This window comes from Furipterus horrens, unplaced genomic scaffold (assembly GCF_987537825.1).
Source record: "Furipterus horrens unplaced genomic scaffold, mFurHor1.1.pri manual_scaffold_17, whole genome shotgun sequence".
Classification (NCBI taxonomy): Eukaryota; Metazoa; Chordata; class Mammalia; order Chiroptera; family Furipteridae; genus Furipterus; species Furipterus horrens.
Window position 1 is genome coordinate 48,509,809 of NW_028327187.1, and position 20,886 is coordinate 48,530,694.

Here is a 20,886-nt window from a genome sequence, read left to right on the forward strand (position 1 = left end):
TTAATAAGAAATCTATGAGGACAACTACCAACATTAGTAAATTCAGCCCTCTGTTATATAGTTACTGCTTATTCAAGAATTACACAGGCTTGTCAATGATAGCTGTTGACTGAAAATAAACATTTGATTTTGTTGTCTTACCCTACTCTATTTATTAAACAAGTTCTTTTATATAACTATACTAGAAGTTGAAGACTCTTAAATCTCGACCAGATAAATTTCTGATAAGCAAATGTTGTTGAGTTAATGATAATTAACTGCTCAAGATATCTACATTTGGTGACCAGTTACAGAACAGTTTTCATAGCAAACCTGGTGAAATAATGTCCTTTTTAACGTTTGACTCATAGCTATGGCCTTGAATGATTAGATATGTAATTCTGAATTTTATTTATGGAGGAGGAAGCCCATTTTTCTGGCCCCAGGCCTGAATGCTGGGATGACAGAAACCCACACTGGAAAAATTTTGTTTTCCATGTATATTAGGGTGATTAATGGAGAGATTCTCAAATCTGGCTCCCAAGAATAAGCTGTTGTGCTCCTTGAAGCTGAAAATTGAATACTGAGCCTGATTATTTCTAATACCAAATGATTACTGACACAGGTTAGAATGTCACCATTATAATAGGCAACACAAGACAATAAAAAACACAGACTTAATTAAAAGAGAATAAAAAATCTATATATTGAGAGTAGAGGCTAGTTTGCCTAACGTAGGCCAATAATTCATGGAAAAATGCATTGAGAACAATTTAAGTAAAAGAAAAATTAATTTAAGTGGAGTTTTTGGTCTATAGAAAAATAAATCAATATTTTGATTATTTAAAAGTTAGAACAAAAATCTAAACAAGAATTTAATAAATTAAATTATAAAATTACAGTAAATAAATAGATTCAAGTTAATAGATTTTATCTTAAAAGTTATTTAAAATGCATCTTGATTTATATTATGGCCATTTTGGCTACGTGTATGCAGGTGTATAAATATGGGTAGTGAAGGATGAAGATGAATGAAAGACAGACATGAAGTGTGCACAAATATACCCAAAACATAAAGAATCAGATGTGGTGAGGCTGGTCAAGTCAATATGAGAATCAGAGATGAAGAAAAATTGAGAAAAAGAGAGCAAGACAGAGACAGATACAGAAAGAGCCAGAAGCAAGATATATATACACACACACACACAGACATAGAGGAAAGGGAGGGCTAGAAAGACAAACATTCCCATTAGTTCAACAAATATTTATTGAGGTAAAAACAGATCCAGAGAGATGGGGAGGCAGACAGGGGAAGTTCTGTAGGTCTTTGACCTTGGCCAAGTAAACTATTGCTGTAGATTGAAACAGTACAAGGTTGTTTTTATTTTATGGGGGGGGGGACTACTAAGTAAAAGCACATGCTAGACACTAAAAGAGACAAAACGAGGAATAAAATAGACTTCCTACCTTCTCAGGACTTATTTAAAAGTTGAATTGGGCCTATGAGTAAACTATCTACTGGTTTAATTATTCTTAAAACGATGAACTTGCTGGAAATTTAAAACAGAACTTTCTGCAGTGACAAGCAGCATTTCTGCTTTAATTTTTCATTTTAGGTAATAAAGGCTTTACAAAGGTATGCAGAAAAAGAGAATTTTCCTTTTGCACATTCAGAGGTCAGAAACATAAATAAAAACCAAGACAGGAAAACTCTTTTGGTATGCAAAGTCACCTGGTGGACTTCATTCTTGGATAAATCAGTCTTGCTTCATTACCTAGTATCTGAGAGATATTTAAAACCATCACTTCCTTTTAAAAAAAAATGCTATTTTTGGCCCAGCTGAGTCTTAGTGGGAATAAATAATCAAAACAAAATTATAACGTCTTCTACTCCCCCCAAAAACAACTCTAAAAAAATCCACTTCATGAATAAATAAATAAATCTCATATTTAAACCTACCACCAGATCAGTGTTGTCCATTAGAAATATAAAGTGATCCATATTTTCAAATTCTAAGGAATATAATTTAAAAATCTGAACAGTTAGATTAATCTTAGTATATTTATTTTAAATAATATATATAAAATATTATTTCAACATATAACCAATATAAAATTTATTAATAATTTGTATCATTTTTTCATATTAATGTTTTGACATCAGGTACATATTTTATACTCATAGCATATCTCAATCTGGACTAGCCATATTTCAAAGGCTCAATAGCTATATGGTTATCATACCGGACAGCAAAGATCTGCAATGCTACTTCTCTGTGGATTTTGTATACTTTCCTATTTTTAGTTCCACTGAAGATTCAGCTTGATTAAAATAAAATCTAAGAGTCAACTTTTACTTTCGAACTTATCTTAATACATATATTCTGTTTTTACAATACTTATTGTATACTACTCTCTCTCTATTTTACAGTCTACCTTGTGTTTACCTCTGGGACATGGAAAAAGTAATTTGAGGCTGACATATAGAAATGAGAAGGTATGGCTTCCTTACTTAAGTAAAACAACCATTCCACCAGAGGTGAAGAAGGAAATTCCAGATGAGAAATAATGGCTATAGAATCCAGCTCTGCTGGTGAATTGAGAAGATTTGTCTTGATATTCTCCTTGCACCATATGTAGCCCTCTGTCAAGTATTTATCATTGCAGACTTTGAGTTCCTTGAGGGCTCACACCATCAATACCCATCTATGTGTGTGCTGAAAAATAAATTAATTCAAATAAATAGTTTCTCATTTGCACTAGATATCTTTCAAGTGCTCTATAGCCACATATGCTAGTGGCTCCCATATAGGATGGCACAAATATAGTACACCTCCATTATCACAGAAAGTTTTATTGGACAGCACTGTTATAGCAAAATGGGTAGACATACTATTTGATTAAGTGACAGACCACAAAACATTTTTTTATGAATTAGTGAGAATACCAGTGACATCAAATGACAAAGAAAGAAGCAAAAGCACAAACAGTTATATATTTCAGCCTCCTAGAAATGTGGCACCATTAAGGTTTCTAATGGAAGATGGTTGACTATATATTTCTCCCTTAGCTTCTGCCTCCCTCTCAGGGTTTTCTCGCCTTGATTCCTACGAATCACAATCCCCACAAGCTAGGGGGTAAGATATTTCCCTCTTACCCTCTAGTCAAAATGTAATGAGTGCTTCCCTTATTTCCCAAGATAACTTGGCAATTTCAAAAGAAACTTTAGTTCAAAAGCTAGGGGAAACTAAATAAAATATAAAAATCATAAAAAATAGTCAAGCTTATATACAATATATAATTTTCTAAATCTAAGAATCCCAAGAAAAGCAATGAAATGCTTGAAGAAATCCTACCTTCCCTTACCCAAAAACAAACTCTATTGGCTGAAGGTCTAGTGCAATTTTGCAGGCACATTAGACTATCCCTTCCTTCCCAGTCCTTTGTCTCATCCTGGAGACTCCTGAGGTACTAAATTGGCTCCTGGTATACAGTTCATTGGTGCACCCAAATATCTTGTCCCATTCATCATTTAAGGACAGCCCTTAAGAACACCTAATTTCTCTTTAAACAAACCTTTTTCCTGTTTCAAACACTGTTGCCTACTCAAGCCCTTCTGCTTACATTGAAGCCTGAGAAACATATGTAATTACAGCTGACTTGTAGAACAGATAACTCCTGTCTCTAGCTCTGGTGAATGATCTAGCCCTATGATTTCCATGTCTAATGACCAGGATTTTCTGAAGAATTTTCAAAGTTCAGTTTTCTAGTCCCTACTCCATACTCTTGAATTAAGTCCCTGACAGTGGGGTCTAGGAATCTTTATTCTTAACAAGCATGAGAGGTGAAAATGATGCACTCTCTCTCTTTTAGGGACTATTGATTGGTTTCCTCCTTACTGGGATAGTCAATTCTGCCCACCTCTGGATCATTCAAAAAGGACTTTCTCTTGCCCTCATTCTGTCACTTTCTAGTCTGAAAAGGAAATAGGATCTTAAGCATAATATTCATATAGATGTAAGGGGACAGGGATAAAGAGGGTTTTCATATCAACTATAGGTTTCTAATAATCCTACTGCTTTTCTAAAGAAATATGTTTGAATCTTCAAAATATACTGGTTCAAAATGTCCCTAAAAAATTCAGTGTCAGCCCAACAACAGTAAAGATTCCAGCATGATATGTTCCTTGGTTAATTATTAATAAAAGCCAACTAGAAGGTCAACAACATTGAGGATGCAAACATGAATATAACCCAGGAAATGAGAAGCATAATTTACTAGAACTCCAAGCTGTTATTAAATTTTAATGTATATCTTTGGCATGTGTGTTTTGATAACTCAAATAACAATTACTTACCCTTGACCAATTTTTTCAAATCTTGTATATTTTTTCTTCGGGTCACCAACACTCACAATGCTTCCTGAGTAGGGATGGGGAGAAGAGGGAGAGAGATCGGTTAAAATTGATTGATTTCCTTTTATGTAATACAAACAATTAAGATGCCAGAGTCAATGAAAAAATATTAGAACAACATTCCTGTGTGATTTCTATAATTTATATGGATAATGACACATTTTATTAGAGTAAGAAATAGTTATATATTAATTATAGTATAGTAATAACCATGCTGTTTATATTCAAAATTGATGATGTTGCTAAATATAAAGAACTGGTAATAATTCAATGTTTATTAGAAGTACATATAAAATGATACTATAGATTAGGAGATAAAAACATATAAGAACTTATACATGCTATTTAATAAAATCACCATCTTATCTTCTCTGAAATGGAATGAAACTGAGCACTACACTATATTCAATTACTCTGGACAAATAACTATTAAGCAATTACTATGAACCCAGTACGGTACTAGGAATGATGGGGATGGGAAGAAAAGCTAAACATAAAAGAATGAGATGCATGCTTTTAAAAAACACAACCTTGAACATAGGATCCTACTAGCACTACAGACATCTGTAACAGCTTATTTGAAGTATGATTTCCATAACATAAATTTCACCCATTTAAAGTTTACAAGTCAATGGCTTTTAGTAAATTTTTAGAGTTGTACAAATTTACTAAATTTTATTGTGACCTAATGTTAGAACATTTTCATCATACAAAAAAGAAAATTTGTACCTGTTATCAGTCACTTTTCATCTCCCCTCAGCTTTCCAACAGATTCCTAGGCAACCACTAATCTACTTTCTGTTTCTACAGATTGCTTCAAACTTTTTGGAGTACGTTTATAAGCCACACAAGAAAACCATTATTTTATCATATTTCGATCTGGAAAAATATTATTTCAAAATGTCAAATCCACCACTCAAAGGATGAATACTTTCCACCACTCAGAATAAAACCAGAGGAAGTGACATTTGATTTTCCAAATGCAGTAATCAAACAGGTGCAGAAAAATTCTGAGCCATAGTATTATAAGAATAAGGGTGCAGCTTTTTAAGGGGACTGCTTTGAAGGTAGTCACTTGTTTGGATGCCTCTAGCCCTTTCTTCTTTCTTTTTGGAAGCAAACATATCAGTATCATTACCTTTGAGTTATATTTTACTAACAAAGAATAGAGTCAGTTACTGAAACGAGATTTACACACATGAACAAATCAAGAGAAGGTTTGTAGAGCCCTAACTGGTGTGTCTCAGTGGGTTGGGCGCTGTACCCACAAACCAAAAGGTTGTTGGTTCGATTCCTGGTCAGGGCACATGCCTGGGTTGCAGGCCAGGCCCCCAGTTGGGGGCATGTGAGAGGCAACTGATAGATGTGTCTCACCCTCTCTTTCTCATTCCCTTCCCCTCTCTGTAAAGATGAATAAATAAAGTCTTTTTTTTTTAAGAGAAGGTCTGTAGATTCTGTGTTCTAATTGTCACTCTTATTCATCCTCTACTCTTCATGCCTGGGGCCACTGTCTTTGGTCAGGCCCTCAACATCTCTTTTCCAAACAATTGTGATAGTTGTTACCTACCTTGAAACTCTGCATTTTCTAATTCCTCTTTCACAATGCCTCTGAAATAGGGTAACATATAATTCATAATCTGAGACTGTCCTGAGTAAACTGAAATGTCGTCGTCGTTAGCAGCCGTCCGTCTCGAGAGATGATGGTGTAGCTTCTTAAGAGTCTATCTGCACCGCCGAGAATGGTTGTGCAGTCTGACTCAGGAGTGACACGGTATCTGTCTCCTCCCGTGTTGAATCGACATCTTGCGATGACGCTGGAGTGTCCTCTCCAGTAAAGCTGAAGCTACAGAGCCTGGGCAGGGTGATATGGAGGGTCTGCTGTTGCCCATGCAGCAGACCCCCCCTCTCTTCGCAGCTGAAGGGTCCAAGGGAAAGACGGAGTCAATACAGCTTGGCTTCAGGTGCGCCGCAGGAGTTGCCGGTATTGACTACAACGTCAAACCGCCTTAGGGACTCCGGCTCCGGATTTTCTGTCGGGGTTTACTCCCTTAGCCTTTCCCCTGAAGAGGTATGCCGCAAGGCAGCGGAGGTTTTTTGGAGTCAGAGTTTTCCTTCTTTGATGTACCCTGACTGGAAGATCGAACCAGCGACACTTAGCTCGCAGGCCGACGCTCAATCCACTGAGCCAAACCAGCCAGGGCAGAAACTGAAATGTATTATCAACTTATTTCAGAGTGATTTTGATCCACTGTTCTACATTCCTAAAAAGTTCCTCTTCCCTAAAGGACCAAGTTCAAATTCCTTAGTCTGGCATAGAAAGCTCTTTACCATCAGGCACCATCTAGCTCCCACCTGACCAGTCTAGACTCATAGTCTCTTCTCACTCCCTCCAACTTTATATCTTAGTAATACTATCACTATCCAAGTCTTAGATCTTTGCAGATATTCTCCCTTTTCCATTCCTATTTGACCCACAAATTCCTATTTTTCACTTAATGTAATCTCAAATTATTCTCCTATGTGAAGACTTTTCTGATCCTTCTAATGAGATTCATCTGCTTCTTCTTGAGGGCAAGAACCTTGTATTTTCATCCCTGTAACTGCCGTACTTAAAATAGTGGCTTCCACTGAAGAAATATTTGTTGACTAAATAAGAACAAAAATATGTCTCAAGTACTAAACTCTGTGCTACAGTCAATGCCTCATGTTCATTTAGACAATTGTCCATTTTCTGGCTAGTGAACAACTTCATTTAAAGCTACCAGCAGACACTATATCTTGAAAAAATAATTAATTAAATGTTTCACTTATGGACTGTTCATCAATTTTGTTGTTGTTGTTGTTTCTTTTTTATAATAGGAGTCCATGTTTCAGTTAGGTGAAACGAAGACTTGTACAATATATGAGTTGTTATATTATAATTATTTTTATCTTGTATTTTTTAATTTCAGTCAATGTTACTATCATTAGTAGCCTGAATCAGAAATCTGTGAGGCATCTTTGACTCATCATTTACCTTTGCTCTTCATCTGCAATTTTCACTGAGTTCTGGGCCTGTATCTGTTTACCCCCTAGATACTATTTGAATTTGTCCCTTTCTCAATACTATTATTCTAGTGGGGATTTCCTTATTCTCTTCTGGGTTATTTCAAAAGCCTCCTAACTGGACTCCTTATTTCCAGCCTCTGCCCAATTTAGTCTAGGCTTCACACTTCTATCAGGGTGCTTTAAGTACAGACCTGAGCATATGATTCTCTGGTCAAGGAGTCACTGATGCTTCCCCAATAACTACAGGGTCAAGTTCCAACTCCTTGGCATGGAATGTAAGGTTGTTCACAATCTGGTTCTTCCTTTATTCTCCAAGTCTCATCTCACCACTTCCCCATTAGAACCTTATGTTTGACCATAACCAATTAATTGTAGCTCATGATCAGCTCCTGCTTAACAGTATACCTTCCTCTCCTAAAACTCCAGTCCCTCCATCCACCACCAATTAATTCTATATTTAAGTTACATTGAATAAGTTAGAAATCTCAGATATATGCCTTTATATCTTCTTTATATGCTATTCTCTGCCTGTAATGCCTTTTTAAGTTTTCTTCCTGGCAAGTTGCTATTCATGCTTCAAATCAGCTTCAGTGTTGCCAGTTCTAGGAAGCTTTTCCTGATTCTTTAGAATAAAGTTAATAATATCCCTTCTCTGGGCTACTGCTGCATCTTTCTCTCTCTCTCTCTCTCTCTCTCTCTCTCTCTCTCTCTCTCTCTCTCTCCCCCCCACTTCCTCCCTCTTTTGCTTTTGCTCTTGCTCTTTCTCTGTACTTAATGCACCATATATCTATATATATTTATTTGCCATCCCTTCATAGACTATATCTGAAGAACAGAAGCCATGTCTTAATTATCTCTGCATCTTCAGTGCCTCCTCACATAGCGATGTGTATGGTATATATTTGGTTTTCAATAAATTTCTGTTGAGTTAAACTCAAATAAAAGTATGCATTTTCTTTTGTATTCCATTGTATACCTTTTTTTAAATTCACTATATTTTAGGACAGACATTGAAGAATATATTTTACTTGAGTTATATTTATATAATGCTACCAATTTAACAATTTCTGACTTGCTTTTTCGTGTTTCAAATCCTTTCACATATTTCTACATCACTGAGAATGATCCTTATCCAAGTCAGCTATTAATGAGTAAGAACCTTGACTTCTTATTTTTTTAAATGAAATAGCGATTTTAAAGTCCCTTGAAACCATACTTCTATTAAGTAATTTCTAAGTCTCCTAAGAAAGTTATACTATTAAGTTGCTGAGCAAACTCTTTTCAGTAGACTGAACAAAAGCAAATAAGCTTCAGCCTAAGCCACTTTTTAAATTATGACCAATTACAATTGGCAAGGTTCAGTTAATGAGGTTTTATGGTAGTAAATTACTTAGCCTTTATTTCCATGGTATGCATGGTAAAACAAACTGGAAACAAATCCTTTCATAAGGATTACCAAAAGACAATCATCTTGATGAGACCCTGTTTCTGAATTTAACTGCTATTCAAATAAAACAGCATCCCCACATCTATAACCCTTCATAAGAGTGTTTGCTGCCATCTACTGATGTTAGGTGAGTACACATGAGGCCTTGTTTAGTATTCTAAATCACAAAACAAGCTTTCAAAGTGACCTCTTTTGTCAAAGCCATTAAAATTTGCTTTTATAAATTTTAATAAAGGAAAAAATCATTTTGACTCAATAGGCAAAATGTGACAAGAAACAGCAATTCAAAGTCAAGAGGAAAATAATGATAGCAATATCATAACAATTTCTTACCAGAACAATTTCCTAAGTAAGAAACAAACTATTAATTTTTAACTACAAGGATTTAAGAAATTACTAAATACTAGTATTTGGAAATAGGGTTCATGAGATGGTTTCAGTGGCAGAAAAGGCCACCAATGTATTCTCTATATTATTTTTTTGTAAGTCAGAGTTCTTGCACTGTTTCTTTAAAATTTATTTTTCAAATACAGTTGACATACAATATTATATTAGTTTCAGGTATATAGCAGAGTGGTTCGACATTTATCTAACTGACAAAGTGATTCCCCTGATAAATCTAGTATCCACCTGGACCATGCATAGTTATTACAACGTTATTGACTATATGCCCTATGCTGTACTTTACATCCCTGTGACTATTTTGTAGTGCCAATATGTAACTAAGTTGAACTCTATTAAAATATTGTTGCTTTAGTATAATGAAGGTTTTGATTCTTGAGAAAAAGGAAAATTATTATCTAAGTTAATTTCAGTTCTATCTGAAGGGAAATTAGGAGAATGACTTTTGAGTGAGGAATGCTGGGAGAAAGGAGGAATAAAAGGAGGAGGTGATTGTAGGACTCAGAGCAAAAAGGTTGAACACAAATTTCCTGCATTGCACAATTTTGCTAACAGTCAGTGCCTTTCAAAAATTTTCACTGAAATGTAGGGGTTTCTTTATTTTCAAAAGATTCACACAGACCACAATGAATAAGTGAGACCCAGGCTATCTGTCTGTACAACATAAAAGTGAAAGATGATCTGTCCATTTCAGCCATTAGTGATGCATGGTCTGGCCCCCATGATCAGTATCTGCATGGAAGATAAAGAGCCTGGAAGGTTTTTATCTGGGCTTTTCACCTCATAGTAATTGGATCCTGAGACCAAAGGTAAAACCACCCTCATGTTTTCCCTGTGATTATGGTGGAGGGTCCACTCTGGTATGGTCTATAAGCCGTTCCTCTACCTCCCTGTTTCCCTTCACATCTTCTTTACCTCTCTGCACAAGCTCTTTTACTGCTTCCCCAAGCTCGAGTGAGGGCCTTGATTCCAAGGTTCTCAAATATTTCTGTACAGGGACCATATATTTGAAATTATTCCTGGTTTGAAAGAATCTGTCACACTGGAAGACCCTATGCCCCATTTATGTGTCAAAAATATGCTCGCTCTCATTTTGCAAAAATATCATGGTAATAATATACTACTATCAATTGTGCTAGATGCCTTACATACTTTACAGCTCATTTAGTCCTTTAAAAATTCCTATTATATCAGTATTATTATTATCTCCATTTTTCAGATGATGAAACTGAAGTTCAGAGTTGAATGACTTGCCTAAGGACACATAGCTAGTCTAGGTTTATGGTGCAAACTCAATTATGACTCATTTCAAAGCCCATCTTATTGTATTATCTTAATAAAGCTTTATATTTATGTAATAAGTTATCACCACTTATTAAACACCATTTTGTATAAGGTTTTTACATGCATTATTCTCATTTAATTATCATAATTCTATGAATTTAGTACTATTGTTATTTCCAATTTTTAGATGAGCAAAAAGAGGCCCTGTCAAGTTAAATAACTTGCACAAAGTGAGACAGCTGGTGGCAATGGGCTTATAATTTAAATCTGGGCCTGACTCCAATACCTGCCCTTTCAGCCATTGGTCCAGCTACATAAAATCCTTCTATAGACAGAGTATTAATGTGCAGTTATGATTCATATCTCAATTTTTCAGATAAGAGACTGAGGCTGAGAGGGGCTAAATAACTTGTCAAAGGTCACATAGTAAGTGGCAGAGAGAGGGCACAGAGAGGGCGCTGATGGAGCAGGAGCAGGAAAGACTGATTTTGCAGACTATGCAGTATAGCTCAGCCTGAATCTGACTCATGAGAGGCAATCTTCCATTTCTTTGTAGGTTCTCCCTTCCAAGGTCTTATAAGTACAAGATAGGGTTGGTAGTTATAGGTGGCCAACTGATGAGAGTGAAAATGATTCCCTCTGGTCTAAGCTTTTTCCAACAGAGATGAAAACAATTAATTCATAATTTAAAATATAATCAAAGGTAGTTTCCTCCTCTTCATTGTATTGTTCAGTGCAGAACAGAGTATACAACAAATTATAAAGTCCACAGCTCCAGTACCAAGCACAATTACAGTTTGCAAGCAAAGCAAGTTTTTGGCCCAAGAAAATAATGGTTGTTTATCTGTCACTGAACTCAAGGAATCTATGAATGCATTTTAATTACAATAAATCTAAAACAGATACCAAATAACAGTCATTTTTATTAAAGTGAGGCTGTTAGATTTTTAATGTCTAATATAATCCCATAGGTCATGTCTACATATACAGAATAAAGGAAAAATTTGAGGCAATTTTCTGAATAACTGAACCAAAATTACCCAGGCACTTATTTTATTTTTTCTTCCCTTTTACACATATAGACAGTTGGGACACGGAGACACAAAGTGGGTAATGTAAATAGTGTAAGCGTCAAAGGCAAACAGATTTGAGTTCAAACTCTGGCTCTGCCACTGATTACTTTGGTGACCTGTTCACTTTAGCTTTTTGAGACATACTTCTACTGATCTGTAAAATGAGGATATTAAAATCTACCATAAGGGATTACTGTGAAACTTAAACTTGATAATGTATGTAAAGTGGACACCACAAAAAGTGTTCAATAAATGGGAATAATTAATACTGTTACTACAACAAATAGTCGGCGTAACACTAGAGGCATATTTAATCATGTATAATAAAATCAGTTGGCTAAAGTTAAGCAATTCCAGTTCTGAGTGCTCACAGACAGCTGCCTACACAAACCTTTGCCTTTTAAAAATACCTCCAGCTCAAAATGTCTCAGCCTCAGCATTGTTGACATTTAGGGCTGAATAATACCTTGTTGTGGAGTGGAAAGGAGGGGCATTGTCATTTACATGGTAGTGTATTTAGAACCATGCCTAGTCTATCCCACTAGATGCCTGAAGCACTCCTTGTGTTGTGACAATAAACATGTCTCTAGACATTGCCAAATATCCACCAGAAGGCAAAATGGCCCTACAACCACCTCTGAAAAGTCTTTTTGTGACCTATAGCTCCCCTAAACCGCTCTTCCTTTTATGAGGTCTTTTAGATAAACATTTGCCTGAAATCAAATGACTTCTTATTCTCTTAATTGTATCACACTATTAAATTTTATCTTTAAAATAAAAGTCAACTTTCCTGAGTGGGAAGATGGCAGCGGAGTAGGGGCAGTGTTCTCTGCTCGCTCCTGTTATGGAGGGACTTCAGGAGTGAACACGGAGAGGAGTGACTGAGTGAGTGTGGATTTTGGGTAGCATGAACAGGGAGGGGAGCATGGGAGCAGCGTGGAGTGGGGCAGAGGGGTCGACCTCGCACTACAGGCTGAGTCGCTCTGGGACCCAGTGCATCTGCCATATCATGCCTGAGGGTTCATTAGCTGGGAGCTGCTTGGAGGTTCCCCCTGCTAGGGGTGCACTGACCTTGTGAAGTCTCGTAGGGAGTTAGGGAGAGGATTTGGCTGAAAAAGCCAGAGGTGTGGGAGAACAGTGAACAACCAGGACTGGGAGAAACTGTGTGATCTGAGTCTAGGGGGAAACCTTTTCGGCTGCAACCCCCGAATGAAAGCTCGGCATTCAGGGCACAGGCAGTGCTCACACTAGGATGCTACAGAGCAAAGGGACAGTTCTGGGGCAAGGAGAGGGGCTCGGGAGAGTCGCTGCAGAACTCCGGACTGGGGGAGAACTCATGGGCAGGAGAGCGCTGCTCACCGCTGGCGCTTTGAGAGATCGTGCTAGAATCCTACAGAACAAAGGTACTGTTTGGGGGCAAGGAGAGAGGTAGCATGTGTAGGTGTGTGGGCGGGGAGGTGAGCGGAGGCTGTGGCTCAGGAGTGGAGACAGTTTTGGGGTGGGGAGTGGAGACGGTTTTGGGGTGGGGAGAGGGGCTCATGTGGAAGGGCCGCTGCAGAACTCCAGATTGGGGGAGGCGGTGTGGGGAGGTAGCGCGTGCAGGCATATAGATTGGGAAGTGAGCGGAAGCTGTAGCTCTGGAATAGAGACACGAATGAAGGCAGGGCAGAGATTGTTGGCAGGCGCATGCTAGCCCAACAGTGGGAAGGTGTTGCTGGACAAGACTGAGGAGGGCTGAGGGTGCCACAGGAGGGGACAACTAAACGCAGCTCAAAGCAGAGCGGTGGTAGACCCACGAATAAAAGACTAGCAACCCCAGAATCAAGCAGGATCTTCCCACAGCCAGCCAACCAACCAGAAAAGATTTGAAACCCATGGAATTTTGACTAGGGGCAGACCCAGGAAGAAAAAAAAAAAAAATAGATACTGTGCCTAAAAGTTGAATTGAGTTAAAATCCTTTCATTCTTTTATTTCTCACTCTCTCTCTTACTGCCCCTCCCTTTCTTTCTTATTCTCTCTCTTTTCTACCCTCCCCTTCCCTCCTTTCTCTCTCTTTAGCATGTCTCTCCTTCATTCTATTCTTTGTTAATTTTTTAATTTTAATTTTTTCCCTCTCTACTCCTTCCTCTTCCTTTCTTTTTATTTCCTTTCCTCCCCCTTATCCTCTTCCTCCATCCCTTTCCTTTCTCTTTCTTTCCTTCTTTCTTGCTAAGTACTTTTAATTTTATTAAATTTCTTTGTTTCATCCCCCTTCCCTCTCCATTTGTTTTGTTCTTCCATTTCCCTTCTTTTCCTCCTCCTCTTTCTCTATTATCTTTCTTTCTTTCTCTCTATTCTACTTTATTTTTTAATCTTTTAATTTTTCAATTTCAATTTTAATTTATTCCCCTCGCTCTTCTCCCTCCCCTTCTTCTACTTTTTCTCTTTCCTCCCCACCCCTTATATCCTTTCTCTCTCTCTTGCATTACTCTCCTTCATCCTCTCTTTTTTTTTTTTCAGATTTAATGTGTTTTATTGATTAAAATATTACATTTGTGCCAATTTCCCTTCCCTCTGCTCCCCTCCACCCGGTGGCCCCCCTCCCTCCAGTTGTCCCCCCCTTTTAGATTATGTCCATTAGTTGTGCATACAGTTCCTCCCAACCTCTCTCCGTCTATTCCATTCCCTCCTACCTTGATCCCCAATTCCTATATCATCTCCCTCCCTTTCCCCATTCCCCCTCCCTGTTGACCTCCCCCCAATTTGCTTCCCGTACCCACAGTTCCTTTTCCACTCTCGTTGCCTATTTAGTTTGCCTTTGTTTCATCTCCCTAGCTTCTGTTTTTTTTTAAACCAGTCCCTTTAACATCTCATATAACAGTGGTTTGGATCTAATGAACTCTTTCAGTTTTATTTTGTCCTGGAAACACTTTCTCTGTCCTTCTATTCTGAATGACAATTTCGCTGGGTAGAGTATTCGTGGTTGTAGGTTTTGGATTTTCATTACTTTGAATATTTCTTGCCAGTCTCTTCTTGCCTGTAGGGTTTCCCTTGAGAAGTCAGCTGATAGTCTAATTGGGACCCCTTTGTACATAATTCTTTTCTTCTCTCTTGCTGCTTTTAAGATTCTCTCTTTATCTTTAATTTTTGACATTTTGATTATAATGTGTCTTGGAGTGGTTCTCCCTGGGTCCAGTCTCTTGGGAACTCTCCTTGCTTCCTGGACCTGCAAGTCTATTCCCTTCCCCAAGACTGGGAAGTTCTCCTTTATTATATTTTCACTCAATTTTTCAAGTTCTAGTTCATCTTCCTCATTCTCTGGCAAACCAATGATTCTTATGTTGGGCCTTTTATAGCTGTCCCAGAGGTTTCTGATCCTTTCATTGTTGCTTCCCATTTCCTCTCGCTGCATTGGTTGACTGCTTGTTCCTTCTCCATATTCCAGTATGTTGAAATGAACTCTGGATTTTATTTCCTTTCCTTCTGTCTCGTATGCGGTTTTGTTCCTTTCGTTATGAAAGTTTTTCGCTTCTTTCATATATTTTTCCTGCTCTTTTGTGAATTCTGTAAGCCATCTGTTAACAATGGCCCAGAACTGAACCTCTGACAGGTTTCTTATCTGTTCATCTGTCAGGTTCTCTATCTGCTGTCTGGTGAGTTGTGTCACCGGTATTTCTATAGTTGTCTGCCTCATTTTGACAGATGCGTTTTGTTTTCTTGGGCCGGCTGTCGGGGGCAGTGCCTGTGTACGCGTCACAAATCAGCGACCGGCCGGCGTCTGCCTGTCCGCGACCTATTTCGCAGCCCTGTGGTGCTTTCTTTGGGGGCGGGGGTCCAAGATGGATTCACACAGTTATTCAGCTAGGAGACCGGGGTCCGTCCTCCCGCCCCCCTGGGCCTCACTGTTCAAGGCGATGCGGCGGCCGCTCTCCCCAGCGCCGGATTCGCGCACCGGCAGGGGCTTGGCCGCAGCCGGGATTCCTCGCCGGGGTCGCACACCGCCAGGGGCTTGACGGATCCGGGATTCCTCGCCGCCGGCTGTTGTCCAGGTGCGACCGCAAACAGCACTGCCCTCTTTAACTCTTACCTGCCCAAATGGCACCGCTGGTTTATAACTTCATATGTTGGACTTCCGTGTAGTTTTATTTTCTGGAATTTCTAGTTATCCTTTGTTTTGAAGTAGTTGTATTCCTCTCTAGTTGTAGAGGGAGACCTAGCGTGTCCGTCTAAGCCTCCATCTTGGCCGGAAGTCTCCTTCATCCTCTCTTTTGTTAATTTTGTAATTTCAGTTTTTCTCCCTCTCTACTCTCTCCTCTTTCTTTTTACTTCCTTCCCTCCCCCTTATTTTCTTCCTCCCTCCCTCCTTTTTTTCTTTCTTTCCTTCTCAGTACTTTTAATTTTATTAATTTTTTTCTTTATTTTGCCTTCCTCTCCCTTCCCACTCATTTCTTTTTTCTTCCCTTTCCAATCTCTTATTTCTCTCTCTCTTCTCTCTTTTTTCCTATCTCTCTATTTTATATCATTTTTAATCTTTTAATATTTTTAATTTTAATTTACTCCCCTCCCTTTTCTCCCTCCCCTTCTTCTTTCATTCTCTTTCATACCTTCCCCTTCTCTACTCTCTCTCTCTCTCTTTCCTCTCTCTCTTTCTTTCTTGCTATTTTCTATTCTGTATTTTTATTCTTGAAAAATTCTTTCTCTAATCTGTTTCCTACCTTCTAAACCCCATACCCCTCTTTTTCAGTTTTTGGTTGTCTGTCTGCTTGGATGTCTGTTGTGTATATCCTTCCTTTCACACTAAACGTATAGCATATAACTACTATATAAACCTAATACTATACACTTCCACTTTCTCACTCCATACTGCAATTCTCTCTTCCTTTTCAAACATACTGTGTAAATGTTAATTGCTGTCTTGCATAGCCTTGATCCCAATTGCTAATATTATTACTCTATCACCTTCCCTCTCAAAAATCACCCTTCCTTCATTTAAAACAACTCGTATCTGTTTCTCCTATGAAGTAAGAGTTTTAATATCATTACAAGTATATTAATTCTGGTTCATTTGCGGCCGCTAGTGGGATTGTGGTTGGGGAAGATTTTGGAGGGTGTGGGTTTCTTGCCTGGGTTGTGTGATTATGTTTAAACAGCACCTCCACAAAAGATCTCAAGACAAGGTGGGCAGAGTGACTCTCAGTCAACTAGCCAGAGGAAAAGACCCACCAAAGAGTAGCTGTAATACAAACAGACAGATTAAACAAACAACATAAGGGGCAACATAAGAACATCAGTCTCAGAAGATCAGAGAAACCGCACCACTGAATCCCCTAGATCTCCTATAAAGAAATTCATACCAGTAAAGGGATAAATCAAAGCAGACAAATCTAATAAACAAAGACAAACAAGAAGAATTCAACATGGGGAGACAGAGAAACAACCTCCCAATGAAAGGAAAAGAGGAATCCCCAGAAAGAGAGATAGATAGAACAGATATAAGCCAACTATCAGACACAGAATTCAAAAAAATGATTATTATGAAACTTAATGACCTTGACAATGTCAAAGAAAACTATGAGAAACTTCAGGAAAACTACCAACAACTCCAAGGAAACTACAAAGAATTGCAGGGAAGCTACAAGGAACTTATGAAGAACTACATGAGCATAAAAAAAAGAAATATAAACTATCAATAAGAATCAGGAAGAAATGAAGAATACAATCTCTGAATTGAAGAACACAGTAGAATCAACCAAAAGTAGGCTAAATGAAGCAGAAGATCGAATCAGTGAATTAGAAGACAATGTAGAAAAAACTTTCCAGACAATACAACAAAACGAAAAAAATTTTAAAGAGAACGAAGAGAGTTTAAGAGAACTGCAGGACAACGTGAGACAAAACAACATTAGAATCATAGAAATACAAGAGGGAGAAGAGGAGGAAAAAGGGACAGAAAACCTGATTGAAAAAGTAATGATTAAAAATTTTCCTAACTTGATGAGAGAAAAAGTTATGCAAGTCCAGGAAGCACAGAGGGCCTCAAGGAAGATAAACCCAAATAGGCCCACCCCAAGACACATCATAATTAAAATGTCAACATTCACAGACAAAGAGAGAATCCTAAAAGCAGCAAGAGAGAAACAACTAATAACATACAAGGGAGCTCCGATAGGCTAGCAACTGACTTCTCAACAGAAACACTACAAGCCAGAAGGGAATGGCAAAAAATATTACAAGTAATAGAAAAAAAAGGCTTGCAAGCAAGAATACTCTACCCAGCAAGGCTCCCATTTAAAATGGAAGGTGAAATAAGAAGTTTCTCAGACAAGGAGGACTAAAAGTATACATCTCCAACAAACCAGCACTGCAAGAGGTACTAAAGGGAATGCTGTAAGAAAAAGAAGAAAACAAGAGAAGGAGAGGAACACAAGTACAAAGGGAAATAAATAAATACCTGTCAATAATAATCTTAAATGTAAATGGAATAAATGCTCCAATTAAAAGACATAAGGTAGCAGAATGGATATGAAAACAGGACCCACATATTTGCTGTCTACAGGAGACACACCTCAAAACAAGAGATTTACACAGACTGAAAGTGAAGGGATGGAAAAAAGTATATCAAACAAATGGACATGAAAAGAAAGCTAGGGTAGCAATACTTATATCAGACAAACAGACTTCAAAGCAAAGGCCATAAAAAGAGACAAAAAAAGACATTACATAATACTTAAAGGAAACATCAATCAACAAGATATAACCCTTATAAACATATCTGCCCCCAACATAGGAGCACCCAAATATGTAAAGACAATTTTGAAAGACTTCAGGAAGGATATAGACAAAAACACATTCATAGTAGGGGACTTTATCACACCACTGTCAACAATAGACAGATCTTCAAAGCAAAGAAACACCAAAGATATTCAAACATTAAGCAACACCTTAGACCAAATGGACTTAGTTGATATATATAGAACATTTCACCCCAAGAAAGCAAAATATACATTCTTCTCAAGAGCACATGAAACATTTTCAAAGATAGACCACATGATAGGACACAAAACAAGCCTCAACAAATTCAAGAAAATTGAAACTATATCAAGCATTATCTCAGATCACGATGGCTTAAAATTGGAAAGCAACTTTAAGGAAAAAACTCAAAAACATACAAACTCATGGAGAATGAATAACATGCTATTAAATAATGAACGGGTTAACAATGACATCAAAGAAGAAATCAAAAAGTTTTTGGAAACAAATGAAAACGAACACATAACAACCCAAAACCTATGGGATACAGTGAAAGCAGTCCTGAGAAGAAAGTTAATAGCAATACAGACCTACCTAAAAAGGATAGAAGAATCTCTAATAAAAAATCTAACCCTACAGCTACAATAACTAGAGGAAGAACAACAAGCAAAGCGCAGAGCAAATAGAAGGAACGAAATCATCAAGATTAGAGCAGAATTAAATGATATAGACTAAACTAACAATTCAAAAGATCAACAAAAGTAGAAGCTGGTTCTTTGAAAAGATAAACAAAATCAACAAGCCTTTAACCAGGCAAGTAAAGAAAAAAAGAGAGATGACCCAAATAAACAAAATCAGAAAAGAAAGAGGAGAAATCACAACTGATACCATAGAAATACAAACGATTATAAGAAACTATTAAGAACAACTGTACCACAAGAAATGTGACAACCTATATGGAATGGACAAATTTCTGGAAACGTAATCTTCCAAAACTGAATCAAGAAGAAGCAGAAAGCCTGAACCAACCAATAACAACTAGTGAAATTGAAGCAGTAATCAAAAAGCTTCCGGCACACAAAAGCCCTGGACTGGATGGCTTCACAGGTGAATTTTACAAAACATTTAGCACAGAACTAACTCCTATCCTTCTCAGACTATTCCAAAAAATCCAAAAAGAGGGAAAACTCCCAAACTCGTTCTATGAATTCAGTATTACCATAATTCCAAAACAAGGTCAAGACACAACAAAGAAAGAAAACTACAGGCCAATATCGCTGATGAACATAGATGCTAAAATCTTCAACAAAATATTGGCAAACCGGATCCAACAACACATTAAAAGTATTATACACCATGATCAAGTGGGATTCATTTCAGGGATGCATGGATGGTTTAATATTCGCAAATCAATAAATGCAATACACGAGATAAACAAAATGAAAAAAAACACATGGTAATATCAATAGATGCAGAAAAAGCATTTGACAAAGTACAACACACATTTATGATGAAAACACTCAGCAAAATGGAAATAGAGGGAGCATACCTCAACATAATAAAGGCCATATATGAGAAACCTGAAGCCAACATCATACTCAATGGCAAAAAATTGAAAGTATTCCCCCTGAGGTCAGGAACAAAACAAGGAAGTCCACTCTCTCCACTCCTATTCAACATAGTCTTAGAAGTTCTAGCCACAGTAATCAGACAAGAAAGAAAAATAAAAGGCATCCAAATTGGATAATAGGAAGTAAAACTGTCATTATTTGCAGACGACATGATAGTGTACATAGAAAACCCTATAGAATCCACGAAAAAACTACTCGACCTAATAAGTGAATTCGGCAAAATAGCAGGGTACAACGTCAATATTCAGAAATCGAAGGCACTTCTGTATACCAACAATAAAGTCTCAGAGATAGAAACTGAAAGAAAAATTCCATTTACCATAGCAACAAGAAAAATAAAGTACCTAGGAATAAACTTAACCAAGGAGGTAAAAGACTTGTACTCAGAAAACTACATAACACTGAAGAAAGAAATTAAAGAAGATACAAATAAATGGAATCATATACCATGTTCATGGATGGGAAGAATCAACATCATTAAAATGTCCATACTACCCAAAGCAATTTATATATACAATACAATCCCTATTAAAATACCAATGACATATTTCTCAGACCTAGAACAAATACTTCAAAAATTTATATGGAACCAAAAAAGAGGCTGAATAGCCACAGCAATCTTGAGGAAGAAGAACACACTAGGAGGAATCACAATACCTGATATCAAACTATATTACAAGGCCACTGTAATCAAAACAGTCTGGTCCTGGCATAAGAACATACATATAGACCAATGGAACAGGATAGAGAGCCCAGAAATAAATCCAGGACTATATGGTCAACTAATATTTGACAAAGGGGGTAGGAACATAAAATGGAGTGAGAAGAGCCTCTTCAACAAATGGTGTTGGGAAAACTGGACAGGGACATGCAAAAAA

General features: G+C 37.4%; 1 protein-coding gene across 1 annotated transcript in view; it reads right to left on the reverse strand.

Annotated features, from left to right (window-relative positions):
* PAK3 (p21 (RAC1) activated kinase 3) overlaps nt 1–20,886 on the reverse strand; it is a 163,046-nt gene that overhangs the window by 88,495 nt on the left and 53,665 nt on the right. Inside the window, exon 7 of the mRNA XM_090265283.1 lies at nt 4,337–4,400. Coding sequence (XP_090121409.1) covers nt 4,337–4,400 — 64 coding nt within the window. The remainder of the gene's footprint in view (nt 1–4,336; nt 4,401–20,886) is intronic.